A 25552-nucleotide genomic window follows, 5' to 3' on the forward strand; every position below is an offset into this window, starting at 1 on the left:
CTGACTTTCATCCAAGAACAGGATGAAGAACAGGATGAAGAACAAGATGAAGAACAGGATGAAGAACAGAATGAAGAACAGGATGAAGAACAGGATGAAGAACAAGATGAAGAACAGGATGAAGAACAGGATGAAGAACAGGATGAAGAACAGAATGAAGAACAGGACGAAGACAAGGACGAAGACAAGGACGAATACAAGGATGAAGAACAGTATAAAGAACAGGATGAAGAACAAGATGAAGAACAGGATGAAGAACAGGATGAAGAACAGGATGAAGAACAGGATGTAGAACAAGATGTAGAACAGGATGAAGAGCAGGAAGAAGAACAGGATATAGAACAGGATGAAGAACTGGATGAAGAACAGGATGAAGAACAGGAAGAAGAACAGGATGAAGAACAAGAAGGTGAAAGAAAATTTCTATGCATCCTTCATAATGCTCTGCGTTGCCTGTGAGTGTGTGCATGCCTGTGCGTGTGTGCATGCCTGTGCGTGTGTGCATGCTTGTGTGTGTGAGCATGCCTGTGCGTGTGTGCATACCTGTGCGTGTGTGCATGGCTGTGCGTGTGCGCATACCTGTGCGTGTGTGCATGGCTGTGCGTGTGTGCATGGCTGTGCGTGTGTGCATACCTGTGCATGTGTGCATGGCTGTGCGTGTGTGCATGCCTGTGCGTGTATGCATGCCTGTGTGTGTGCATACCTGTGTGTGTGCATGTCTGTTTGTGTGTGTGTGTGTGTGTGTGTGTGTATGCCTGTGAGTGTGTGTGTGTGTGTATGCCTGTGAGTGTGTGTGTGTATGTGTGTGTGTGTGTGTGTGTATGCCTGTGAGTGTACGTGTGTGTGCATGCCTGTGAGTGTGTGAGTGTGTGTGTATGTGTGTGGGCATGTGTGTGACGGCTGATCTATCAGCTGAAGCGCGTGGCTGTCTAGGAGTTAATCCAGGCAAGGGGGAAACAGGGAGGCGTGCGACAACCACAGTAACTGTTTGTTTTGGGAGAGAAGAGTTCAGCGTTACACACTCATCTTTATCTGGGACGGATAACAGTTCTAAGGCCAGCATCCTCCCAACGAACACAAGACCAGTCACACCATCGTTTCCAAGCCACTACTAAGCAACAACATTATAACAAGTGTCACTATCTATCACGGGACTGTAATTGATTCTACAATGGCATGCCCTGTATTTACACAGACAGACCCCCTATGGTTCCGTTCACACACAGAAAACAGACTTTCTTGTTTCTCATTGGCTTGTGCATACATACTGTATATTTCTGTTTGAGAGCTCTGTTTACAACATCCAGATTGAATGTTCTGCTTGTTTTAGCAGTGTTATGCTAAATCTCTTAAGTTTATCTTCTGCTGTTGGAATTAATGTCAAGTTAGTCACGGATACCTGAGATGCAACGGTGCTGGTGACATCTTCAGCACTGCATGTGTGTCAGTGTGTGTGAGGGAGAGGGAGAGAGCGAGAGAGAGAGAGGCAGAGAGGATGATGATGAATGCTTGTTAATAAACCTCAATAGTAAATGGTTCATTCACACACAGATCCTGCTTGTAAATATAATCATTGACACTGACCCATCATATGAATCTCATTGACACTGACCCATCACATGAATCTCATTGACACTGACCCATCATATGAATCTCATTGACACTGACCCATCATATGAATCTCATTGACACTGACCCATCATATGAATCTCATTGACACTGACCCATCACATGAATCTCATTGACACTGACCCATCATATGAATCTCATTGACACTGACCCATCACATGAATCTCATTGACACTGACCCATCACATGAATCTCATTGACACTGACCCATCATATGAATCTCATTGACACTGACCCATCATATGAATCTCATTGACACTGACCCATCATATGAATCTCATTGACACTGACCCATCATATGAATCTCATTGACACTGACCCATCACATGAATCTCATTGACACTGACCCATCATATGAATCTCATTGACACTGACCCATCATATGAATCTCATTGACACTGACCCATCATATGAATCTCATTGACACTGACCCATCATATGAATCTCATTGACACTGACCCATCATATGAATCTCATTGACACTGACCCATCATATGAATCTCATTGACACTGACCCATCATATGAATCTCATTGACACTGACCCATCATATGAATCTCATTGACACTGACCCATCACATGAAACTCATTGACACTGACCCATCACATGAACCTCTAATAGTCAGTCCACTTCTGGCAGATTGGAAATAACACACACATCTGTGCTGTGCTTGCTAATGACAATATGACGCATACACAGACTTAGGCAGAACCTGAATGACAAGCAGTGTTTGTGTTTTCAATGGAATAACTGGAAGACAACGATATATCCAGTATGTGTATTGTCAGAATAATGAGTGTGTATTATGATCATTAAACCAGTGAGCGTGTCCTCGTCTCGGTTGAGCTAATTCACAACGTCATCTTGACTTTGTTTCCTGACCCTGTCTTTGTGGCAGAGCCGTCAGGCTAGACTGCCTGAAGATGCTGGAAATGTCTGTGTGTGACTGTGTATAAATTATATGTGTTTGTGTGTGTGTTTGTGTTCACATCTCTGTGTATGTGTGTAACAAGTGAAGCGTGTGTGTTTTTTTGTTTACCCAGTCTCCAGAGACAGTGATGCAGCCGCCCCAAGGCCTCAGCATAGAGAACAGAGAATAATGAGAGATGTGAAGAATAGAATAGATGGAATATTATAGGAAGGATTCAGAGTCACCTTCATGACAGTTGAACTCCCTGTAACCAACAAAGTAATTGTAACGATTGTTGTCGGGAGAAGGAGAAGAGGACCAAGGTGCAGCGTGGTAAGTGTCCATATTACTTTTAATAAATACGAAACACTTGAACAAAACAACAAAACGACAAACGAACAGTTCTATCTGGTGTAGACACACAAAACAGACAATAACTACCCACAAACACAGGTGGGAACAGGCTACCTAAGTATGGTTCTCAATAAGAGACAACGATTGAAAGCTGCCTATGATTGGGAACCATACCAGGACAAAACACATAGAACTACAAAACATAGAACAAAACATAGAATGCCCACCCCAACTCACGCCCTGACTAAACCAAAATAGAGACATAAACAAGGAACTAAGGTCAGGGCGTGACAGTAATACAACCTGTTCCACCTCCTCTCCCACACCTCTGACTCTAGGAGAGGGTTCTAAATCTATAGTCTTTCTCAATCCATTCCTTACAAATCCCCAGGTGGTACACATTCCTTACGAATCCCCAGGTGGTACACATTCCTTACGAATCCCCAGGTGGTGCACATTCCTTACGAATCCCCAGGTGGTGCACATTCCTTAGGGATCCCCAGGTGGGGCACATTCCTTACCAATCCCCAGGTGGTGTACATTCCTTACCAATCCCCAGGTGGTGCATATTCCTTACGAATCCCCAGGTGGTGCACATTCCCTACAAATCCCCAGGTGGTGCACATTTCTTACCAATCCCCAGGTGGTGTACATTCCTTATGAATCCCCAGGTGGTGCACATTCCTTACAAATCCCCAGGTGGTGTACACTCCTTATGAATTCCCAGGTGGTGCACATTCCTTATGAATCCCCAGGTGGTGCACATTCCTGAGGGATCCCCAGGTGGTGCACATTCCTTACGAATCCCCAGGTGGTGCATATTCCTTACGAATCCCCAGGTGGTGCACATTCCTTACAAATCCCCAGGTGGTGTACATTCCTTACAAATCCCCAGGTGTTGCACATTCCTTACAAATCCCCAGGTGGTGTACATTCCTTATGAATCCCCAGGCGGTGCACATTCCTTACCAATCCCCAGGTGGTGCACATTCCTTACGAATCCCCAGGTGGTGCACATTCCCTACGAATCCCCAGGTGGTGCACATTCCTTACGAATCCCCAGGTGGTGCACATTCCTTACGAATCCCCAGGTGGTGTACATTCCTTAGGGACCCCCAGGTGGTGCACATTCATTATGAATCCCCAGCTGGTGCACATTCCTTAGGGATCCCCAGGGGGTGCACATTCCTTACGAATCCCCAGGTGGTGCACATTCCTCAGGGATCCCCAGGTGTTGCACAGTTCCGTTCTAGCCTAGCACTTACACACCTAATTCAACTATCAACTAATTGCCAACATCTTGATTTAGCGGAATCAGTTGTTGTGGGTCGGATCAAACCTTTCAGATCTTTCAGACTAGTGCTCAATAGAACTGATGCCAAATCCCTCAGAACTAGGTGTCTGTTATCAGTCAAATGTTTCTGAAAACATTTCTGGAACTTTCAATAAATTCCGGTTCCCGGTTGGAGGTTGTCCCGGAATCAGGAGGGAATAAGCGGGAAATTCGGAATCCTCCAATCAGGATTTTTGGAAAACCAGGGAATTTATTGAACGTTCCTAGAATTTTGCAACCCTAAACTTAGTGAATAAATGTGTTGTAGCCCAACAGGTTTACATGAAGTAAGAATGGTATTTTCCCACTTCTCTGAAACATGGACTGTGCTTCTGGTAATGATCTTATCAAACCTGCAGGTGGAATGTTGTCCTTGAAACCTGGAGGTGAAGAAACCCTGATTAGAAGGTAACTATGCATCATCTGTCCATCACCATCTTTCAGTTTCAACCATTCTTTGTCTGAAAGCCTCATGGTCCTCAAAGTCCTGAGTCATGTTCAGAAGGCATGAAACAGAAGAAAATGGTCTGAAACGAGAAGGTACCGTCTGAACATATCCAGTAGGAAATGCTCGTTTTAGTTTTTTTTGCTAAATATGTTTCTATGGTGTGCCATAACGAACACCCCCCTCGTGTCTCAGAGTTTTGGGCAACATCAGGGTGAGCTAAGTGTCTATACAGCTTCTCTCTAACCAATACGGGCTGCTGGCTCTCTGTCTGGGGAGCCACCTGAAACGGTGAGTTTTACTAGGTACAGTAACAGTTGAACTTCTTGGTTTTCCACATGAGTTCAAGCCAGGTCCAACACTGTGAATGCATTTAACTTAAAACCTGTTTGGGATAGGGGGCGGTATTTTCACATCCGGATGAAAAGCGTGCCCAAAGTAAACTGCCTGCTACTCAGGCCCAGAAGCTAGGATATGCATATAATTGATAGACTTGGATAGAAAACACTCTAAAGTTTCTAAAACTGTTAAAATTATGTATGTGAGTATAACAGAACTCTGAGGACAAACCATCCAGGAAAATAATCTTTTGAGGTGACCATGTTTTCAATTAGATTTCTATGGGAATCTAGATTTCTGAGGGATCTGGTTGCAGTTCCTAGGGCTTCCACTAGATGTAAACAGTCTTTAGAAATTGGTTGATGTTTTTCTTTTGAGTAATGAAGAAGTATAGTGAACTGTTGTGTTTGGGGCGCGCGACCTATCGCTCGCTCCACTTTCATTTTATCCGCTATTGAACATGGTTTATTCCGTCTTAAATGTTATCAATTATTTACGGTATAAAATACCTAAAGTTGTATTAGGAAAGTTGTTTGAAATGTTTGGACCAAGATGACAGGTAACTTATTAGATAATGTGTAGTCATGTTGGGCGAGTTGGAACCGGTGTTTTTCTGAATCAAATGCGCCAAATAAATTTACATTTTGGGGATATAACAACGGAATTTATCGAACAAAAGGACCATTTGTGATGTTTATAGGACATATTGGAGTGCCAACAGAAGAAGATCTTCAAAGGTAAGGCATGAATTATATCGTTATATCTGAGTTTTGTGACGCGCCTGGCGTGTTGAAATATGATTGTCATGTGTTTGTTTGATGGGGTGCTGTCCTCAGATAATAGCATGGTTTGCTTTCGCCGTTAAGCCTTTTTGAAATCTGACACGGTGGTTGGATTACCAAGAAGTTAAGCTGTATTTTTGTGTATTGCACTTGTGATTGTATGAAAGTTAAATATTTCTAATAATTTATTTTGAATTTCGCGCTCTGCAATTTCACCGGATGTTGTCGAAACACAATGTCTCTAGAACAGTAAACTGTGACAAACACAATGTCTCTAGAATAGTAAACTGTGACAGAAACAGTGTCTCTAGAACACTAAACTGTGACAGAAACACAGTGTCTCTAGAACAGTAAACTGTGACAGAAACACAATGTCTCTAGAACACTAAACTGTGACAGAAACACACTGTTTACTGAGTCCCCAAACGTCCACTAAACAAGACACACAGTTATTTATAATGCTTTATACCGTGATGTTTATGTTTCAAAAACACAAACAGAACCACCTTGAGACAGCAGCCCTGCAAGCTAGACTATGTGTGTTTGTGGTCGTGTGTGTGTGTTTGTGTCACTGTGTAGCCAGTGATTTGTGGGAGTAGAGGCTGGATGCTAACCAAGTTGTTTCCTAGGAAACGGGCCCAGATGACTGCCTCTTCAGTATCACTCTCTATACAGCTGTCAGTGTCTGTCTACCCCAGGCAGGCAACTCTCTAGAGACCTGGGCCTCCAATACTTTACTCATGTAATCCTCTCTCATACTGAGTGTTTGTCAATGTTAACTGGCTGGTTTGTTGAGCCTGGCTGATGTAAAACCTAGGGCCATGTTCCAATACTGAAAATGCACCCTTCCTTCCTTCCTTAATGCTTCACTACCTCGAGGTTCACTGATTAACTGATACACTGCAATATTAAGACAGATGGATATGGGTTGACCAGAGCACAGTGTTATTTATAAGCAATGATAAACCACAGAAGAGTTTGAAACATATTGTTTATTAGAATTTCAACTCAGATAAATTACATTTAAATGAACCAGAAGTCAGTGAGCTACACAGGAGGTTGCTGGCACCTTAATTGGAGAGGACGGGCGTGTAGTAATGGCTGGACCGGAATCAGTGGAAAGGTATCAACAACATCAAATAAATGATTTCCATGTGTTTGATGCCATTGCATTCGCTCTGTTCCAGACATTATTATGAGCCGCTCTCCCCTCAGCAGCCTCCACTGGTGAGCTGCTACTCAATGTTTAACTGTTAGTAAAGCAGGATGACATCTTGTGTCTGCATTGGACTTAATTCTCATAATATGACAGAGAGAGAGAGAGAGAGACGGAGATAGAGACAGAGCGAGCAATAGGGAGAGCGAGAACGAAAGACAGAATGATGAATGCTGTGGAAGTTGCTTAACGAGCTGTGGGGAACTTTATCTAAGCAAACCCAGATGAATGGGCCAGACGAAGAGTCTTATCTGTCACATTATGGTTGTGGTGGTGTATTCTGTTCATCATGTTGTTAGCTAAGATACCATGCTTCAACAACAGGTTCTCCAACTTCGGCCCTGGAGAGTGACTGCATGTGCAAGGTTTTGCTCCAACCAATCACTAACATACCTACTAAACACACTCAATTGATCACAGTCTTCAGTCTGACTCTGGACCATGATAAGTTGGATCACCTGTGGTAGTGCCGGGTTGGAAGAAATCCTGCACCGTGCGTAGGTCTCCAGGACCAGAGTTGGAGACCCCTGTTGTTCTACCGTGTTATTAGATTACTAGTGCAACACTAATGGACTAGACACCCACATCAATGCCTCTTACAAATGGCACCAAAACAACAACACTGGCAATAGAATAGCAACATAGAACAAAATTACAATACATTTATTTATTTTTGACTTTAAAAGAACATAGTGGCACTAATAGTGCATTCATTTAAAACCTGGCAACAGTTAGGATGGGGATCATGAATAGTAAGCATCCATTTTGTCATAGTTTGTCATCCTTACAGAGAGGACAACAGAGAGGGCAGAGTTGTTTGATGTGAAGACCAGAACCATTAAATATCCCTTTCCCCAGTTTGCTCTTGTGATGAACCGCACAGGAGTATACCAGTTACAGAGAGTAGCTGTACTGTACCCTGGCCTATATTACTTCCTGAGGTATCCAGTTCTCAGGTTAACATGGGATAGAGCATACTGGTTGTTGTAGAATGGATGATTTGACTGTTTCCTCAGTCGCTCTGGATTATAATTGGTCTTTCACTGGTACTGTTTGATTCCAAACAGTGACTCTTCAAAGTTATTCAGGCATTTTGAAGCTATTCCCGGTGGGCAAGATATTAGTGTCACGGTACCAGACATCACACCATATCTGAGAATGTCTGGAGTTGAAGTTAGCAAGATCTGTTTCAAACAGACAGGCCCCAAACTAGACAGCATCTCTCAGGCCTGTGGAAGAACAAGCCATCAGTGAGTCAGAAACAGAGATCTACACTGTGTTCACTTCCTGGTGTTGTTTTGATGTGTCACCAGTAGGTATGGGAAACAGAAATAACTTGCATAAAGAGATTTAAAAAATGTAAGAAAACTAAAATAGATGAACGCTAGCACAGTGCTATAGATAGCATCAGAGCTGTCCCTCTGTGTGTGTGTGTGTGTGTGTGTGTGTGTGTGTGTGTGTGTGTGTGTGTGTGTGTGTGTGTGTGTGTGTGTGTGTGTGTGTGTGTGTGTGTGTGTGTGTGTGTGTGTGTGTGTGTGTGTGTGTGTGTGTAAAGCTGGCCGTAGCTCTTCAAACATATCCTCCAATCATTTGTAAATCCCAAACCCTCATTTAACATGTTCCCCTTGGGAGTATAGCCTACCTACCTAAGTAAATAACTAACTGTAATCTTGTCTCATCACTCACTACATTTAGAGACTAGCTGGATAGGGCTTAATGAAGGCTTCTCTAATGGCTTGTGTTGGTTTGTCTCTCCTTCATCTCCTCTAGTAAAGCCATGGTCCCACAGACATCAGTCCAACGTCTACTTTTGATTTACATGTGGTTGAGTTGTCAATTAATCTGAATTTAATGTGAAATCAACAAAAAACTGAACATGTGATTGAATTTAGGTTCAAAGAAAAAAATACGAAATTCCCTTTTTGCAAATCCAAACTGTTTTCCATGTTGATTCAATGTCATCACATGAAATGACGTGGAAACAACATTGATTCAACCAGTTTTTGCCCAGTGGGGTGAGGTTTGGTCAACCATCTATAGCCTTTTAGAATTTGCTGCAACATTCAATTCACTGCTTCTCCAGCCCACATCACAGACCTAAATCACAGACCTAAATCACAGACCTGTCCAGGGCCTGGTTTACCAAAAGCATCTTAAGGCTAAGTTCATTGTTTAAACATTCGTAGGAGCATCGTTAAATAGTCCAGCGGTTTTCTCTGTGAGGCTGATAACTTCAGAACAAAAGTTGACTACAAATATTAATTTGCCAATGTCTTTGCAATTGATACAAACAAGCAACGTATAAAAATATGCTTCAAATGAAAACTGAGATGAATGCATAAAAAAAGGCTACAGGTGTTTTCAATCATATTTACCTACTGTATTTATTTATTTTGCTCCTTTGCACCCCATTATTTCTATCTCTACTTTACACTTTCTTCCACTGCAAACCAACCATTCCAGTGTTTATTTTTTTAAATTTAAAAAAAATATATTATTTTTTTTACTTGCTATATTGTATTTACTTCGCCACCATGGCCTTTTTATATTTATTTATTTATTTATATATATATTTTGTTTGCCTTCACCTCACTTGCTCACATTGTATATAGACTTATTTTTCACTGTATTATTGACTGTATGTTTGTTTTACTCCATGTGTAACTATGTGTTGTTGTATGTGTCGAACTGCTTTGCTTTATCTTGGCCAGGTCGCAATTGTAAATGAGAACGTGTTCTCAATTTGCCTACCTGGTTAAATAAAGGTGAAATAAAATAAAAATAAAAATAAAAATAAATATTGAGTTCTATTTTGCTGCTTGTAGGCTACTGTCTATAATTTGTCTCCATATATGCCATGATGTGCAACCTTACATGTGCGCACTAATGTGACAAATTTATGATTTTGTGCATTTTTATTGGGTAAGCATTAGAATAAGCCGCCTCAATATTTGCAGCCGTAGGTGATAATATCTCTCCAGGAGCTGATCCGTCATCAGTATTGTGGAATAGCTATAATGTAAAGGAAATATTTAAATGGAGAAAGCTGATCGCAGCGCTGCCTTTCATTCCATCCTATCAGTATCGACACCTGCTCCAACAATGCACTTAGCGACCGTTCTTTAGTATGTTAAGAATGGCGCTGGAGGGTATGGCTGCCTTTTTAACCAACTGTGCTATTTTGTTAGTTTTTTCGCATTGTTTGTAACTTATTTTGTACATAATGGTGCTGCTACCGTCTCTTATGACCGAAAGGAGCTTCTGGACATCAGAAGCGATTACTCACCTTGAACTAGACAAAGATTTTTACTTTTATTGAGTCAGACACGAAGGATATACTGCATACTCAAGACCAGGTGTATTGAGTGCGTGCTGGTGGCAGGGAAGTCAGGCGCAGGAGAGTGAACTTGGTATAAACGGAGCAGTTTAATAAATGCTGAAAAACTCAGAAAACCAATATATACAAAAATAACATACAAGGGTACAAAACCCGTCCCACACCAGAACATGACACCAGAACATGACTTGCACAAAACATACAACAATCACCGACAAAGACATGAGGGGAAACAGAGGGTTAAATACACAACATGTAATTGATGGGATTGAAACCAGGTGTGGTGGAAGACAAGACAAAACCAATGGAAAATGAGAAATGGATCAGCGATGGCTAGAAGTTCGGTGACGTCGACCGCCGAACACTGCCCAAACAAGGAGAGGGACCAACTTTGGCGGAAGTCGTGACACCAGGCCCAAATTTTCTACCAGCATGTCACATGTGCAAACAGAGGAAAACAAATAGACTGCCTTTACTCCACACACAGAGACGCATACAAAGCTCTCCCTCACCCTCCATTTGGCAAATCTGACCATAATTCTGTCCTCCTGATTCCTGCTTACAAGCTAAAACTAAAACAGGAATTACCAGTGACTCGCTCAATACGGAGGTGGTCAGATGACGCGGATGCTACGCTACAGGACTGTTTTGCTAGCACAGACTGGAATATGTTCCGGGATTCATCCAATGGCCTTGAGTAGTATAACACCTCAGTCACTGGCTTCATCAATGAGCGCATCAACGACGTCATCCCCACTGTGACTGTATGTACAGTACCAGTCAAAAGTTTGGACACTCCTACTCATCAAAGGGTTTTTCTTCATTTTTACTATTTTCTATGTTGTAGAATAATAGTGAAGATGTCAAAACTATGAAATGTCCTATGACTGTGCCACGTTGGAAGTCACTGAGCTCTTCAGTAAGGCCATTCTACTGCCACTGTTTGTCTATGGAGATTGCATGGCTGTGTACTCGATTTTATACACCTGTCAGCAACAGGTGTGGCTGACATAGCTGAATCCACTATTTTGAAGGGGTGTCCACATACTTTTGTATATAGTGTAGGTGGGATGGCATACAGGCTGTGGCCAATGTATTAATGCACAATTGACCTAAATGGGTAATGGAAACACTTCAACCACTGCATTTTTTTTCAACACTCGTTTTTTTCGCTGTGACGTCATTACGTCTAGCTGCTTTTATCCACACAAAATAGTTCAATGGAAATTCACCTTAGCAGGCAATTATCACATCTATTTTCTATGCCAACTTTCTAAATGTCGACAAGTTCATGGAAACATAGCTAGTGAACGCAAGGGGAGGAAAGACAAGAGATGAGGGAGAGGGAGGAAGGAGGCAGGACACGAGATGGTGGAGGAAGGACACAAGATGAGGGAGAGGGAGGAAGGAGGCAGGACACAAGATGAGGGAGGAAGGACACAAGATGAGGGAGAGGGAGGAAGGAGGCAGGACACAAGATGAGGGAGGAGAGAGCAGGGAGGCAGGACAAGAGATGAGGAAGGCAGGAGACGAGGGAGGAGGAAGAAAAGATGCAGAAAAATAAAATGTGTAATTATGAGAAAAGAAGGCAGAGTGAGAAAGAGAGAGAAATGGAGAAAGAGCATCAGATTCAGAGAATGGTGTACATTAGTCTCATCTCCTCTCCGTTCCCTGTACCTACAGCCTTTTGATGTTTTAATTCTGCTTCACTGAAATCTACCCCCTCTACTCTACCCTATCCTCTCTACTCTACTCTACTCTACCCTCTCTACTCTACTCTACCCTCTCTACTTTACTCTACTCTACCCTCTCTACTCTACTCTACCCTCTCTACTTTACTCTACTCTACTCCTCACAACCAACACTCAAAGAAAAGAGGAAAACATACTTGACAGAGTTCCCCTGGACGTCACTATCTGGCCACGATATCTGTCTGTCTGCCTGTCTGTCTGCCTGTCCGCCTGTCTGTAGAACCAACCAACTGCCAGAAAACAAAACTTAGCCTGGTTACCTCAGGTGTACATGATGTCTGGTCCTCTGTGGCCGAGCTGTGATGTCGTGGTAGAGTTCAGACCTATTTTCCAACCATAGTTCAGACCCATTAGGTTGGGGTTGGATAGGAGAGAGAGAGAGACAGCAGTGTATGGATTCTGGTAATCCATTGGCTCCTACTCAGATGGGGTTGAATCTCTCATAGTCCTGATGTGTTTGTAGTGTCCGTTGAGTTGAGTACATAATAACCAGGGAATGTCTGAAGGAAACGGCATTTACATTTCATCAAAACGATTAATACTGTCCAATTTCCTATTACACAAAAAATAATGTACAGAGGGTATTTTCATTGGATTACTCTCTCTGTCTGGGGTTAAGAGTTGATATGTGTTAATAATATTACTCGAATTTGGTTATTACATTTTGTGTTACCATTGTAATCAATATTCACATAATTTACAAACTTCTAAGAATAAAAACACATTTTGCCCTCAATGTCCAATAAGAAACCAGCTAAAAAGGTGTAGAGCACAACGTCTTAAAACACGTCTGGTCTCTCCTTTGGACAGCTGCCTCCATTTAAAAACACAAGTCAAGTCATTGTCACACTTCACAAGAACTCATATTCCCATGAGCCTCTTCTTCTTCCTCCTCTTCTTCCTTGTTATCATGGGCTGTGTTGAGACATCCAGGGTCCCCGCCCCCCGTGTCCTGCCCAGCGAGGAGCCTTTAATCTGGGGCTGAGATTTGAGGCCTGCCCCTTGAATCACCCCTTCCAGGCCTCATCTTTTATTGATCCAGACGGAGGTGTATTGACTGGAGCTGGGTTAAGTCTAGCCTGCTGAGCTTTGCTGAGCTGGGGTAGGTTCTCTCTGTCTCTCTTATGTATGTAGTCACTGTAACCCATGGCTTTTGGTGTCAAACAGGGGATAGCGATAGGGGGGCCGAATAGTGTGCAGAAATAGTTTATTTTGAAACACAGTTGATACTTCAATCAGACGTGTGTCCCTTTTTTACGTCCAAAAAACGTAAGCAGGATATCTCCTTCTCTCATAATTCAGTCCAGGCTAGTTTAAAAACATTCTACTCTGTGAGCAGCATGGGTCATCCACAAAAGATCGCTACTGCACTCTGTTTTGGGCCACCAATGGCCACTCACTGATGTACGTCGCTTTGGATAAAAGCGTCTGCTAAATGGACAATATTAATGGGTCCAGTTCAGTCCTCCCACCACAGGGGGAGCTACCGCCCTGACACAGAGAGGTGTTCCCTCTACTACAGAGAGCTCTCATTCGGTTTTGGCAGCAGCTGCGTGTGCTTCCTCTTCTCCAGGATCGTGTTGAGTTCCTCAGTGAAGGAGCGGCAGAGAGGGGAGCTGCTCTCCGCCTCACTCTGTCTTAACAACATGTAGCTGTTACCATGCATCCTCCGCAAGACGCTGGGTAACGTCGCCGATAGGCCGTTGGGGCTGGGGAAGTCTTGCAAGTCACACTCTGATTGGTTGAGGGGGGTGTGGGGGGTCTGAGGGGGCAGGGGGGGGAGAGGAGGGGCAGGGGGAGGGGGGTCCTTGTTGGGGGACGACTGGCCCTCTCTCGGGACGATCTGGAGGAAGCTCCCTTTGTGCGTGTCACCGTTCCCCGGTTGTTTGGAGACGCCGTTACCGTTACAGATCCCGTTCCCATTACAGTGGCTGGAGATGGTCTTGAGATCCAGGTGGGTGGCGCTACTGTGGTGTTTCTGCTGCTGCTTCCTGTGTTTCCTCTTCCTGTCCGTGTGATTGGCAGAGGCGGCTGCGGCGGCGGCAGCGCGGAGATTGTACTTCCCCCTGTGGCTGCCCCGCAGACAGAAGCCCAGGTAGAGGAGGACCACGGTGAGAACCAGACACAGACCTCCTAGGATGGTGATCAGAGACAGGTACATAGCCTCCATGCTCCTGGGGGAGAGCAGCTCCGAGGTGGGGGGGAGAGGGGCCGGGGCAGAGGGTGACAGCTCTGAGGTGGGGGGGAGAGGGGCTGAGGCAGAGGGTGGCAGGGGACTCTCAGAGGAGGGGGGCGAGGGGTGGAAGAGTGGGGTGAGGGGTGGAGGAGGTGGGTAGTAGGGATGGTCTTGGGATGGGTCGACGGGTGGGGGATGGGGGTGTGGCATGTCTAGACGTACCGTCACAGAGAACTTAACCACAGCAACCCGGACGCCGTTCTCGAGGGCGTGGCAGGTGTACTCGCCGCTCTGCTCTGGTTGGGACTCGATGACCAGGAGGCCATCGGTGCCCACCCTGAAGCCAGAGTCCAGGCCGTAGCCCTGCAGCTCTGACCCGTCTAGAGTCCACACTGGGGTTGCCAGATTGGAGCTAATTTCACACTGGAGCAGCACGTCATCTCCCACCATTACAGACCGGCTCCGGTGCTGGATCGGCTCTGAAAGAATGGCAACCCACATACAAAATGAATATCTTGCCACAATAAGACTGTGATATACTGTAATGGACCTCAGAACAGTTAATAAGACTGATATACTGTTATAGACCCCAGAACAGTTAATAAGACTGATATACTGTTATAGACCCCAGAACAGTTAATAAGACTGATATACTGTTATAAACCCCAGAACAGTTAATAAGACTGATATACTGTTATAGACCTCAGAACAGTTAATAAGACTGATATACTGTTATAGACCTCAGAACAGTTAATAAGACTGATATACTGTTACAGACCTCAGAACAGTTAATAAGACTGATATACTGTTATAGACCTCAGAACAGACACTAAAGGCCCCTAGACCAGCGATTCTCAACTGGTGGGTCGTGACGTGCGGTTTTGTGTGGGTCGCGGGTGTCTGAGTAAAAAAAAAATACTCCAGTCTGAACTTCAACGACTTAAACCAGGTAGACAGTGTATAGACATTATTTGTATTTATTTATTTTTATTTAACCTTTAGTTAACTAGGCAAGTCAATTAAGAACTAATTCTTATTTACAATGACAACCTACCCCGGCCAAACCCGGACGACGCTGGGCCAATTGTGCGCTGCCCTATGATGATAATGAAATGAGATCTTTTCATATCATTTCAACTCTGAAAGGTTTTTCTTCAATCACAGTATCTTCAATATAAAGCTGTTAGCAGCACTTTGTTGGTTAATTTTAAGGTCTCAAACAAGTGAGTTTATTAACATACTTAATCAAGAATATGGGCAAAATGTAATTATTGACAATGAAAGAGGTGGAAATGTTGATACCTTGTCATATACTGTAATTGCTACATCTATTATCAATATAGCATAAAACATGTTTCCTGATTGTATTTTGGTGATGTTTTTCGCGATGCAAATATTGGGTCCCAAACTGCATATATGACTCTAAAATCATTGGTGCATAAAAAACCCAATATGTTACATTCTCCCATAAGAAAATAAATGCTAAAAAGTATTTTCTAACTTCTTAGTATGTGAAGTATAATGTAAAGTACATTTGATTATAGATGCTATGGAAATGAGGATGCTGCATAATCAACCTCTAAATATTTATTCTAACAATTTGATGGTATTTCTGCATATTCTAACTTTAGATTTCCTTTCATCATTCAGTCTGCAGAATCACCTTGAAACCATTCTACTTTATCTTCAAGGTGGGAAGGACTTGACTAAACAATGTAATCTTTGCTAACCATATAAAATCCATGTGTTATTACTACTATAGTGAGACCAGTGTCTGGTCCTAACGCAACTCCTATCATTACTGTCTGTCTGTCTGTCTGTGTCTCTGTCTGTCTGTCTGTCTGTCTGTGGGTCTGTCTGTGGGTCTGTCTGTGTACCGTTGTCACATCCTCTGTTCCCATACAGGACGTCCTGGGTCAGGTTAGACCTGAGGAGAGGAGGAGACACTGTTAGCCTGTCATCAATTGCGCACACACACACACACACACACACACACACACACACACACACACACACACACACACACACACACACACACACACACACACACACACACACACACACACACACACACACACACACACACACACACACACACACACACACTGCATTACCCCCCCACACACTGCATTACCCCAACACACACTGCATCACCCCCCCACACTGGATTACCGCCCCACGCATACTTAATTACCCCCCACACAATGCATTACCCCTCACTGCATTGCTCCCCCGCTGCATTATCCCCCACACACTGCATTACCCCACACACATGCTGCATAACCCCACACACACATGCTACATTAACCCCCGCATACAAACACGCTGCATTGCCCCCCACACATGCTGCATTACCCCACATACACATGCTGCATTACCCCACACACACATGCTGCATTACCCCCAGCACACAAGCACACTGCATTACCCCCACACATGCTGCATAACCCCACACACACATGCTACATTAACCCCCGCACACAAACACGCTGCATTGCCCCCCACACATGCTGCATTACCCCACACACACATGCTGCATTACCCCACACACACATGCTGCATTACCCCCAGCACACAAGCACACTGCATTACCCCCACACATGCTGCATTACCCCCTACACACATGCTGCATTACCCCACACACACATGCTACATTACCCCCAGCACACAAGCACACTGCATTACCCCCACACATGATGCATTACCCTACACACACGTGCTGCATTACCCCACACACAAACCCACTGCATTACCCCTCCCCACACCCACTGCATTATCCTCCACACTGCACTACCTCCCACACATACTGCATTACCCCCCACTCGCAAACACACTGCATTACCCCGTTCCCCCCACCACACCCAGTGCATTAAACCCCCCCACCCACCCACACTCTCACCTGTCAATCTGTGCTGTGATATCCAAACAGTCCTGTCCATCCCAGCCACAGTAAGGGTCCCGGGAGAAGATACAGTCGTAACAGGAATTGTACCTATTGCAGGTGGAGAGAGGTAGCTGGACCACACCAGAGGGAGAACCTACATACACACTCATCTAGAGGATGGAGGGAGGGAGGGAGGGTATGTTGAGGCCTGTGTTATTGAAAATATCCTTGAATTAGAAGATCACTAAACAAAACAAACCTTGATATTATTGTTTGTGAGAGACAGAAAGAGAGACAGAGAGACAGAGAGAGAGAGTCCGTGCATGTGCCTGCATGTCCGTTTGTGAGTGTGTACCTGTGTATGTGAAATAACCAGGCTATCCACACGCTGTGGTTGGTCAAACAGCTGTAGCTCCTCTATAATGTGTAGATGACCCTTGACCTCTACAGCTCTGTGCAGCCAGCCATCGTCTGAAACAGGAGACAGATACAGGGTCACAACACACACACACACATACAATGGGATGTACATGTGGCTTGAAGTCTGTTCCAATACTTTACTGGGATGACAAAAACAAATCCCATGCATGTAAACACACAGCTTAACGCATGTACAGCCACCCTCCGAGACACCCCCCCCCCCCCATAACCCCCTACACCAACCTGTGCCCATGAACAGTAAATGGTAGTTCTGCCTGTCCAGCCCCTCCACCCTGTGAGCCACCAGCTGGGTGTAGTCTGTTGTCCTCCTGAACAACAGGGGGCGCTGCTCTGTAGACATGACCTGCTGGGACATCAGAGGGTGTCTCCTCACAAAGTTCAACACGTCGTCTGGCAGGGAGGTGGAGAAGTTTATACCTCTGGATCTCAACTGGTCTGTAATACACTGGAGACATGAGGGAAGAGGGGGTGAGAAGGATTCATCCTGTTTGAAATAAGGCACTAAAGTAAAACTGCAAAAGATGTGGCAAAGAAATTAACTTAATGTCCTGAATACAACGAGTTATGTTTGGTGCAAATCCAACACAACACATCACTGAGTACCACTCTTCATATTTTCAAGCATGGTGGTGGCTGCATCATGTTCTGGGTATGCTTATCATTGGCAAGGACTAGTGAGATTTTTAGGATAAAAAGAAAACAGAATAGAGCTAAGCACAGGCAAATCCTAGAGGAAAACATGGTTCAGTCTGCTTTCCAACAGACACTGGGAGACAAATTCACCTTTCAGCAGGGCAATAGCCTAAAACACAAGTCCAAATATACACTGCAATTGCTTACCAAGACAACATTGAATGTTCCTGAGTAGCTCAGTTAAAGTTTTAGACTTAAATCGGCGTGAAAATCTATGGCAAGACTTGGAAATGTCTGTCTAGCAATGATCAACAACCAACTTTACAGGGCAAATATTGCACAATCCAGGTGAACAAAGCCCTTAGAGACTTACCTAGAAGGACTCTGCTGTAACCACTGTAAGCACTGCCAAAGGTGATTCTAACATATATTGGCTCAGGGGTGTGAATACTTATGTAAATTATATATGTACGTATTTGTTTTCTTTTCAAAAGAATCTGCAAAAATGTCTAAAAACATGCGTTCACTTTGTAATTATGGGGTATTGTGTGTAGATGGGTGACAAAAAACATACATTTAATCCACGTTGAATTCAGGCTGTAAAACAACATAATGTTTTCTTATTTTTTTATTTAACTAAGTCAGTTAAGAACAAATTCTTATTTACAATGTCGACCTACCAAAAGGCAAAAGGCTTCCTGCGGGGACAGGGGCTGGGATTAAAAATAAATAAAAATATAAATATAGAACAAAACACACATCACAACAAGAGAAACAACACTACATAGACCTAAGACAGAACATAGCAAGGCAGCAACACATGACAACACAGCATGGTAGCAACACATGACAACACAGCATGGTAGCAACACAACATGACAACAACATGGTAGCAACACAACATGGCAGCAGCACAACATGGTATCAGCACAAAACAGGGTACAAACATTGGGCACAGACAACAGCACAAAGGGCAAGAAGGTAGAAAAAACAATACATCATGCAAAGCAGCCACAACTGTCAGTAAGTGTCCATGATTGAGTCGTTGAATGAAGAAATTGAGATTAAACTGTCCAGTTTGAGTGTTTGTTGCAGCTCGTTCCAGTCGCTAGCTACAGAGAACTGGAAAGGGATGTGTGTGCTTTGGGGACCTTTAACAGAATGTGACTGGCAGAACGGTTGTTGTATGTGGAGGATGAGGGCTGCAGTAGATATCTCAGATAGGGGGGAGTGAGGCCTAAGAGGGTTTTATAAATAAGCATCAACCAGTGGGTCTTGCAACGGGTATACAGAGATGACCAGTTTACAGAGGAGTATAGAGTGCAGTGATGTGTCCTAAGGAGGTGGCAAATTGGTGGCAAATCTGATGTCCGAATGGTAAAGAATAAGTAAAGGGGGGGTGAATACAAATCAAATCAAATCAAATCAAATTTTATTAGTCACATACACATGGTTAGCAGATGTTAATGCGAGTGTAGCGAAATGCTTGTGCTTCTAGTTCCGACAATGCAGTAATAACCAACAGTAATCTAACCTAACAATTCCACACTACTACCTTACACACACACACAAGTGTAAAGGGATAAAGAATATGTACATAAAGATATATGAATGAGTGGTGGTACAGAACGGCATGGCAGATGCAGTAGATGGTATAGAGTACGGTATATACGTATGAGATGAGTACTGTAGGGTATGTAAACATAAAGTGGCATAGTTTAAAGTGGCTAGTGGTACATGTATTGCATAAAGATGGCAAGATGCAGTAGATGATATAGAGTACAGTATATATACATATGAGATGGGTAATGTAGGGTATGTAAACATAGTATTAAGTGGCATTGCTTAAATACTTTCTGAAGGCTCAGTATATATTTTATCATTATATTATATATTATGGGTGGGTGGACGGATGGATAGATGGATAGATAGAGAGAGATGAGTGGGCGATATGGCCCTCCCTTACAGTATAGCAGGTGAGTTCAGATTTTACAGTATACAAGGCAAACCCACATTGAGTTTATAGTTCATAGTTTATAGTAGGCCACTATGAGTTGAATTCAGTGTGTGTATCCGTGTAGGCTGCTTATCTCTCTCCACCTGACTAAGGCTACAACTTCTCTAACTTTGTCCTCTGTGAGATTACTTTCCCAACTCTGATAAGATGCATTGACACTGTCACTACAGTTAGGAACCGAACCGTCACGTCCTCTCTACCTCATTTTACAGCTACACCCGGAGAGTGGGAATAAAGCTTTTCAATGTTGAAACAACACTACTGCAGATCACGACTCCTCTCCTTAATGAAGTCACGGCTTTGTAGCCCATAATAAGTCATCATAACCGTTGCCAAGTCTTGGCCCGGCGATAATCACCATGGAAATGGCTTTCAATGACATAAGCTCGTTCCATTTGATCCTAATCCAAGAAGCTGCAGTTGTATAATCTCTTTCCATCTCTCCTTCCCAGTTTACCTCTGTTTTTCACTCTGCTTTTATAAATCTCTCTCTCTTCCTCTCTCTTCCTCTCTCTTCATCTCTCCCTCTCTCTCCCTCCCTCTCTCAGACTCAATATATTGGATGTTGGGATGCTGAGGATAAATGGGATAGAGAGATTAGGGGAAACTTTAAATCAGCAACTCAGAAGAACTGACTGGGCCTGTTATACAGGAGTCCGCTTGGACAGCAAAAGACCAAGTGTGTGTGTGTGTGTGTGTGTGTGTGTGTGTGTGTGTGATACTCACTGATCCAGGTCGTGGGTCAGGGACCTTTCCAGTGTACTCGCTCCACTTGGCTCCAGAGTCCTGATTCTCCATGTAGGGCCCGTCAAAGACCCGTTGGACCTCAGACAGAGAGAACCGGCACACTGCTGATATCTTCACGTTCTTCCTATAGTACACACACACACACACACACACACACACACACACACACACACACACACACACACACACACACACACACACACACACACACACACACACACACACACACACACACACACACACACACACACACACACACACACACACACACACACACACACACACACACACACACAAAGATGTTGATATGATTAACAGTTACACTGCCTTAAACGGTTTAGGATACCCCACATAAAAACAATGGGTTTTCACTTTTTGGTCTAAGTCACTAAATCAAGAAAACCTAAAATATTGGAGAGAAAACTAATGCTATTTGAACCCAGGTCTGGTGAAGAGGTAACAGTGACGGTTCCCATCCAGGAGAGTACCTAGCTAGTTTTCTCCAGGGACATGGTCTGTAAACACTACAGAACTCAAGAGAAGAGAACAACACGTCACACTGATACAATATAAAACACCTCTCTGTCCATCTGGATTTATTCATTGACCTGGGTCTCGCACGCATGCACGCACACACGCACGTCAGCCAGAACAGCAGCAGTAAACCTTAAATGTTACCATAGCGACAGATAAAATAGATCAGCGACTCATGTAGCAGAGTTGAAACGAATGAGAGAGAGAGGAGGAGAGAGAGGAGGAGAGAGAGAGGGGAGAGTGAGGGGAGAGTGAGAGAAAAAGGGAGAGAGAGATAGAGAGGAGGAGAGAGAGGAGAGAGAGGCGAGAGAGAGGCGCGAGAGAGAGAGAAGAGAAAGAGAGGTAGAGAGAGGGGAGTGTGAGAGAGAGACAGGTGAGAGGAGAGAGGGAGCAGAGAGAGAGGGAAAGAGAGCAAAGGAGAGAGAGAAGGAGCGAGAGAGAGAGAGAGGAGAGAGAGAGAGCAGGGGGTGTGGGTGACAAAGAGAAATGTTCAAAGCTAATTAAGAGAAGTTGTACATATCCTCTGACAAGTAAAAATGGAGGGAGCGAGAGAGAGAGGAGGAGCGAGAGAGAGGTGGAGAGAAAGAGGTGGAGAGAGGGAGGGAGAATGAGAGAGAGGTGGAGAGAAAGAGAGTGAGAGAGAGAGAGGTGGAGAGAGAGAGAGAGGAGGAGAGTGGGAGAGAGAGGTGGAGAGAGAGAGAGAGGAGAGTGAGAAGAGTGTAGGCGTGAAGGACAAGAGAAGGTATGAGTGGGAGAGAATAGCAGGAGAGGTAAACAAAAGAAGGAATGGGGCCCCTTGAGGGAATGGAAAAAATAGAGAGGGGGAGGGAGAGTTGGTGACCAGAGCTGAGCTACTACAGGTAACTACCAAAATAAAGGAAACACTGGAGTAAATGAGGGATACAATGTATATTGAAAGCAGGTGCTTCCATACAGGTGTGGTTCCTGAGTTAATTAAGCAATAAAAATCCCAGAATGCTTAAGATCATGTATAAAAATGCACAGTTGCCCATTATTTTGGCTACCATGGCTAGAAGGAGAGATCTCAGTGACTTTGAAAGAGGGGTCTCAACCCAACTAAACATTTATGGAAGATTCAGGAGCGACGCCTGACACAGCGTTTTCCACCAACATCAACAAAACACCAAATGTGACTCAGGAAACTATGCATATGTCGCACGTAACTATATCACAGTGATACGCCCTGACCTTGGAGATCCTTTTTATGTCTCTATTTTGGTTGGTCAGGGCGTGAGTTGGGGTGGGCATTCTATGTCTGAGGTTCTATGTTGTCTATTTCTCTGTGTTTGGCCGTGTGTGGTTCTCAATCAGAGGCAGCTGTCTATCGTTGTCTCTGATTGAGAACCATACTTAGGTAGCCTGTTCCCACCTGTGTTTGTGGGTAGTTGTTTTCTGTCTCTGTGTCTGCACCAGACAGAACTGTTTCGTGTTGGTCTATTTTTGTTATTTTGTCTTTGTCTTAGTATTCCGATGGACACTTACCACGCTGCACCTTGGTCATCACCTTCCTCCACCAACAGTCGTTACAGAACCACCCACCACCAAAGGACCAAGCAGCGTGGTGGAATGGACTCCTGGACATGGGAGGAAATCTTGGACGGCAAAGGACCATGGGCACAGCCGGGAGAGTATCGCCGTCCGAAAGAGGAGCTGGAGGCAGCTAAGGCGGAGCGGCGACGCTATGAGGAGTTGGCGCGAGGTAAAGTGCACGAGAGGCAGCCCCAGAATTGGGGGGGGGGGCACACGAGGAGATTGGTGGAGTCAGGTAGGAGACCTGAGCCAACTCCCCGTGCTTACCGTGGCGAGAGAGTGACCGGGCAGGCACCGTGCTATGAGGATAAGCGCACGATGTCCCCAGTGCGCACTCATAGCCCAGTGCGCTACATCGCAGCTCCTCGCATCGGCCGGGCTAGAGTGGGCATCGAGCCAGGAGGGATGATGCCGGCTCAGCGCATCTGGCTTCCAGTGCGTCTCCTCGGCCCGGGTTATACTGCACCAGCCCTACGCACGGTGTCCCCGGTTCCCCAGCACAGCCCAGTGCGGCCTGTTCCAACTCCCCGCACTTGCCGGGCTACAGAGGGGATCCAGCCAGGACGAGTGGTGCTAGCTCTGCACTAGAGACCGCCAGTGCGCCTCCACGGCCCAGTGTATCCGGTTCCTCGGCTAAGGAAGAGGCCTCCTGCATGTCTCCCCAGCCTGGTGAGTCCTGTGCCTGTGATAAGAGCCAGGCCTCCTGTGTGTCTCTCCACTCCAGTGATGATCCATGGCACGAAGCCTCCAGTGATGATCCATGGCACGAAGCCTCCAGTGATGATCCAGGGCACGAAGCCTCCAGTGAGGATCCATGGCACGAAACCTCCAGTGAGGAGTTATGGCATGAGGCCTCCAACGAAGGCCGTTAGTCCGGAGCCTCCAGCAACAGTGATGACTCTAGCGACAAATGACTCTACACACAGGAGAGTCATTTGAACGTTTATTGTTTATATAAAAATGCGTTTTTGGGCAGAAATGCCTTCTAGTACATGTGAACTTGTGTGCCTTAATAGCAAACTTGAATGCCATCTGCAAATATGAATACAAAAAGACAGGAACCTTCCCGCTGGACATGATTGGCTGAGATAATGAGTGGGAGGGACATGCCGAGAGATGACTTTGGATTGGTCGTCCATTTAGCACGTAGGTAATCCTTTCTAATGTTGCTTTTTTGAAAGATATCACAAATAACTGCAAAAACACCTGTCTCCAGATAACATCTTCAAACTAAGGGCAACCATGGCATCCGTGACAGAGAGGGAGAAGCGTCTATCCGTGTATACGGACGGGTAAGAGAGTCTAGCAAGATATTAAACGTTTCTAATTTAGTCAGAAAGTAATTTTCATTTCAATGCAAGTTAAAGCGTACTGTTAGTTAGCTCACGTTAGCTGGCTGGCTGGTTTGCTAGCTAACGTTACATGTATGATCTGTCAAGTAATAGATTTAAAAATTTTTTTTTAAATCCATTTTAGTATAGGGCTGTAACGTAACAAAATGTGGAAAAAGTCAAGGGATCTGAATACTTTGCACTGTAACTACAAATCTGGGCAGATTCTCCCTCCCTCTCTGTCTTGATCTCTCTCCTGTCCCCCACTTCCTCCTTTTTCCTCATACCCCTCTCTTCCCTTGCAGATTGTTTCTCTTTCTATCTCTCTCCATCCATCTCTGCATTTGTCACACCTTTCCCTTGGACCCAGCTAACACATCCTATCTCTTCTCTCTCGCTTCTCTCTCTCCCTGTCTGTCTGTTTCTACCACTATTTTCCCCTTCAAATATTTTATTGAGCAGACACTTTTATCCAAAGCGTCCTACAGTCGTGCGTGCATACACTTTTCGTATGGATGGCCCCAGCAGGAATCAAACTCACAATCCTTGGTGTTGCAAGCGCCACACACACACACACACACACACACACACACACACACACACACACACACACACACACACACACACACACACACACACACACACACACACACACACACACACACACACACACACACACACACACACACACACACACACACACACACACACACACACACACACACACACAAGATTCATTAAAATAGCCCTCTCCTCTCCTCTCAATATAAAGTTCTAGTACTACTACCACTACTATTACTCACCACTCGGGACCGAAGACGCCGTAGAAGAGTGTGTCGTGAGGTGTGTGTCCCGGCAGCGTGTAAATACTCCTCAACACGTTGAAGTGTAAGTTGTATTCTGGCAGCGAACACACCAGTGTGGCCTTTAGGAATGATGTCCACCTCTTCTGGAGGGTCAACAGACCTCCTCTATCTCCCTACGAGAGAGGGAGAAGAGGGGAGGATGATGGGAGGGGAGTAGGAAGAGGGAGAGTAGGTTATGAAGAGGAGGATGATAGAACAGGGGAGAAGATGAGGATGAAGAAAATGGACAAAGAGGAGGAGAATTAAAGTTAGCGCTGCGACATGGACAACAAACTG

The 25552-nt window shown here is 44.6% G+C and overlaps 1 protein-coding gene across 2 annotated transcripts in view; it reads right to left on the reverse strand.

Moving 5' to 3' along the window:
• Positions 1-6765: 6765 nt before the first annotated feature.
• The window catches only part of LOC139562570 (semaphorin-4G-like), a 38994-nt gene continuing 20207 nt past the window's right edge, over positions 6766-25552 (reverse strand). The window contains exons 9-16 of one of the 2 annotated variants that reach the window (XR_011672408.1): positions 25214-25389; positions 20974-21118; positions 17820-18042; positions 17512-17627; positions 17172-17326; positions 16150-16199; positions 12357-14751; positions 6766-8237 (exon numbers count right to left, since the gene is read on the reverse strand). Coding sequence is in view for 1 of the 2 variants with exons in the window: in XM_071380345.1 (XP_071236446.1) it covers positions 13613-14751; positions 16150-16199; positions 17172-17326; positions 17512-17627; positions 17820-18042; positions 20974-21118; positions 25214-25389 (2004 nt within the window). In the remaining variant the exon portion in view is untranslated. Of the gene's footprint in view, positions 8238-10415; positions 14752-16149; positions 16200-17171; positions 17327-17511; positions 17628-17819; positions 18043-20973; positions 21119-25213; positions 25390-25552 lie in introns of those variants that run through there. The other variant, XM_071380345.1, reaches the window with a different exon arrangement.

The sequence above is a fragment of the Salvelinus alpinus genome, chromosome 32 (assembly GCF_045679555.1).
Source record: "Salvelinus alpinus chromosome 32, SLU_Salpinus.1, whole genome shotgun sequence".
NCBI classification, from domain to species: Eukaryota; Metazoa; Chordata; class Actinopteri; order Salmoniformes; family Salmonidae; genus Salvelinus; species Salvelinus alpinus.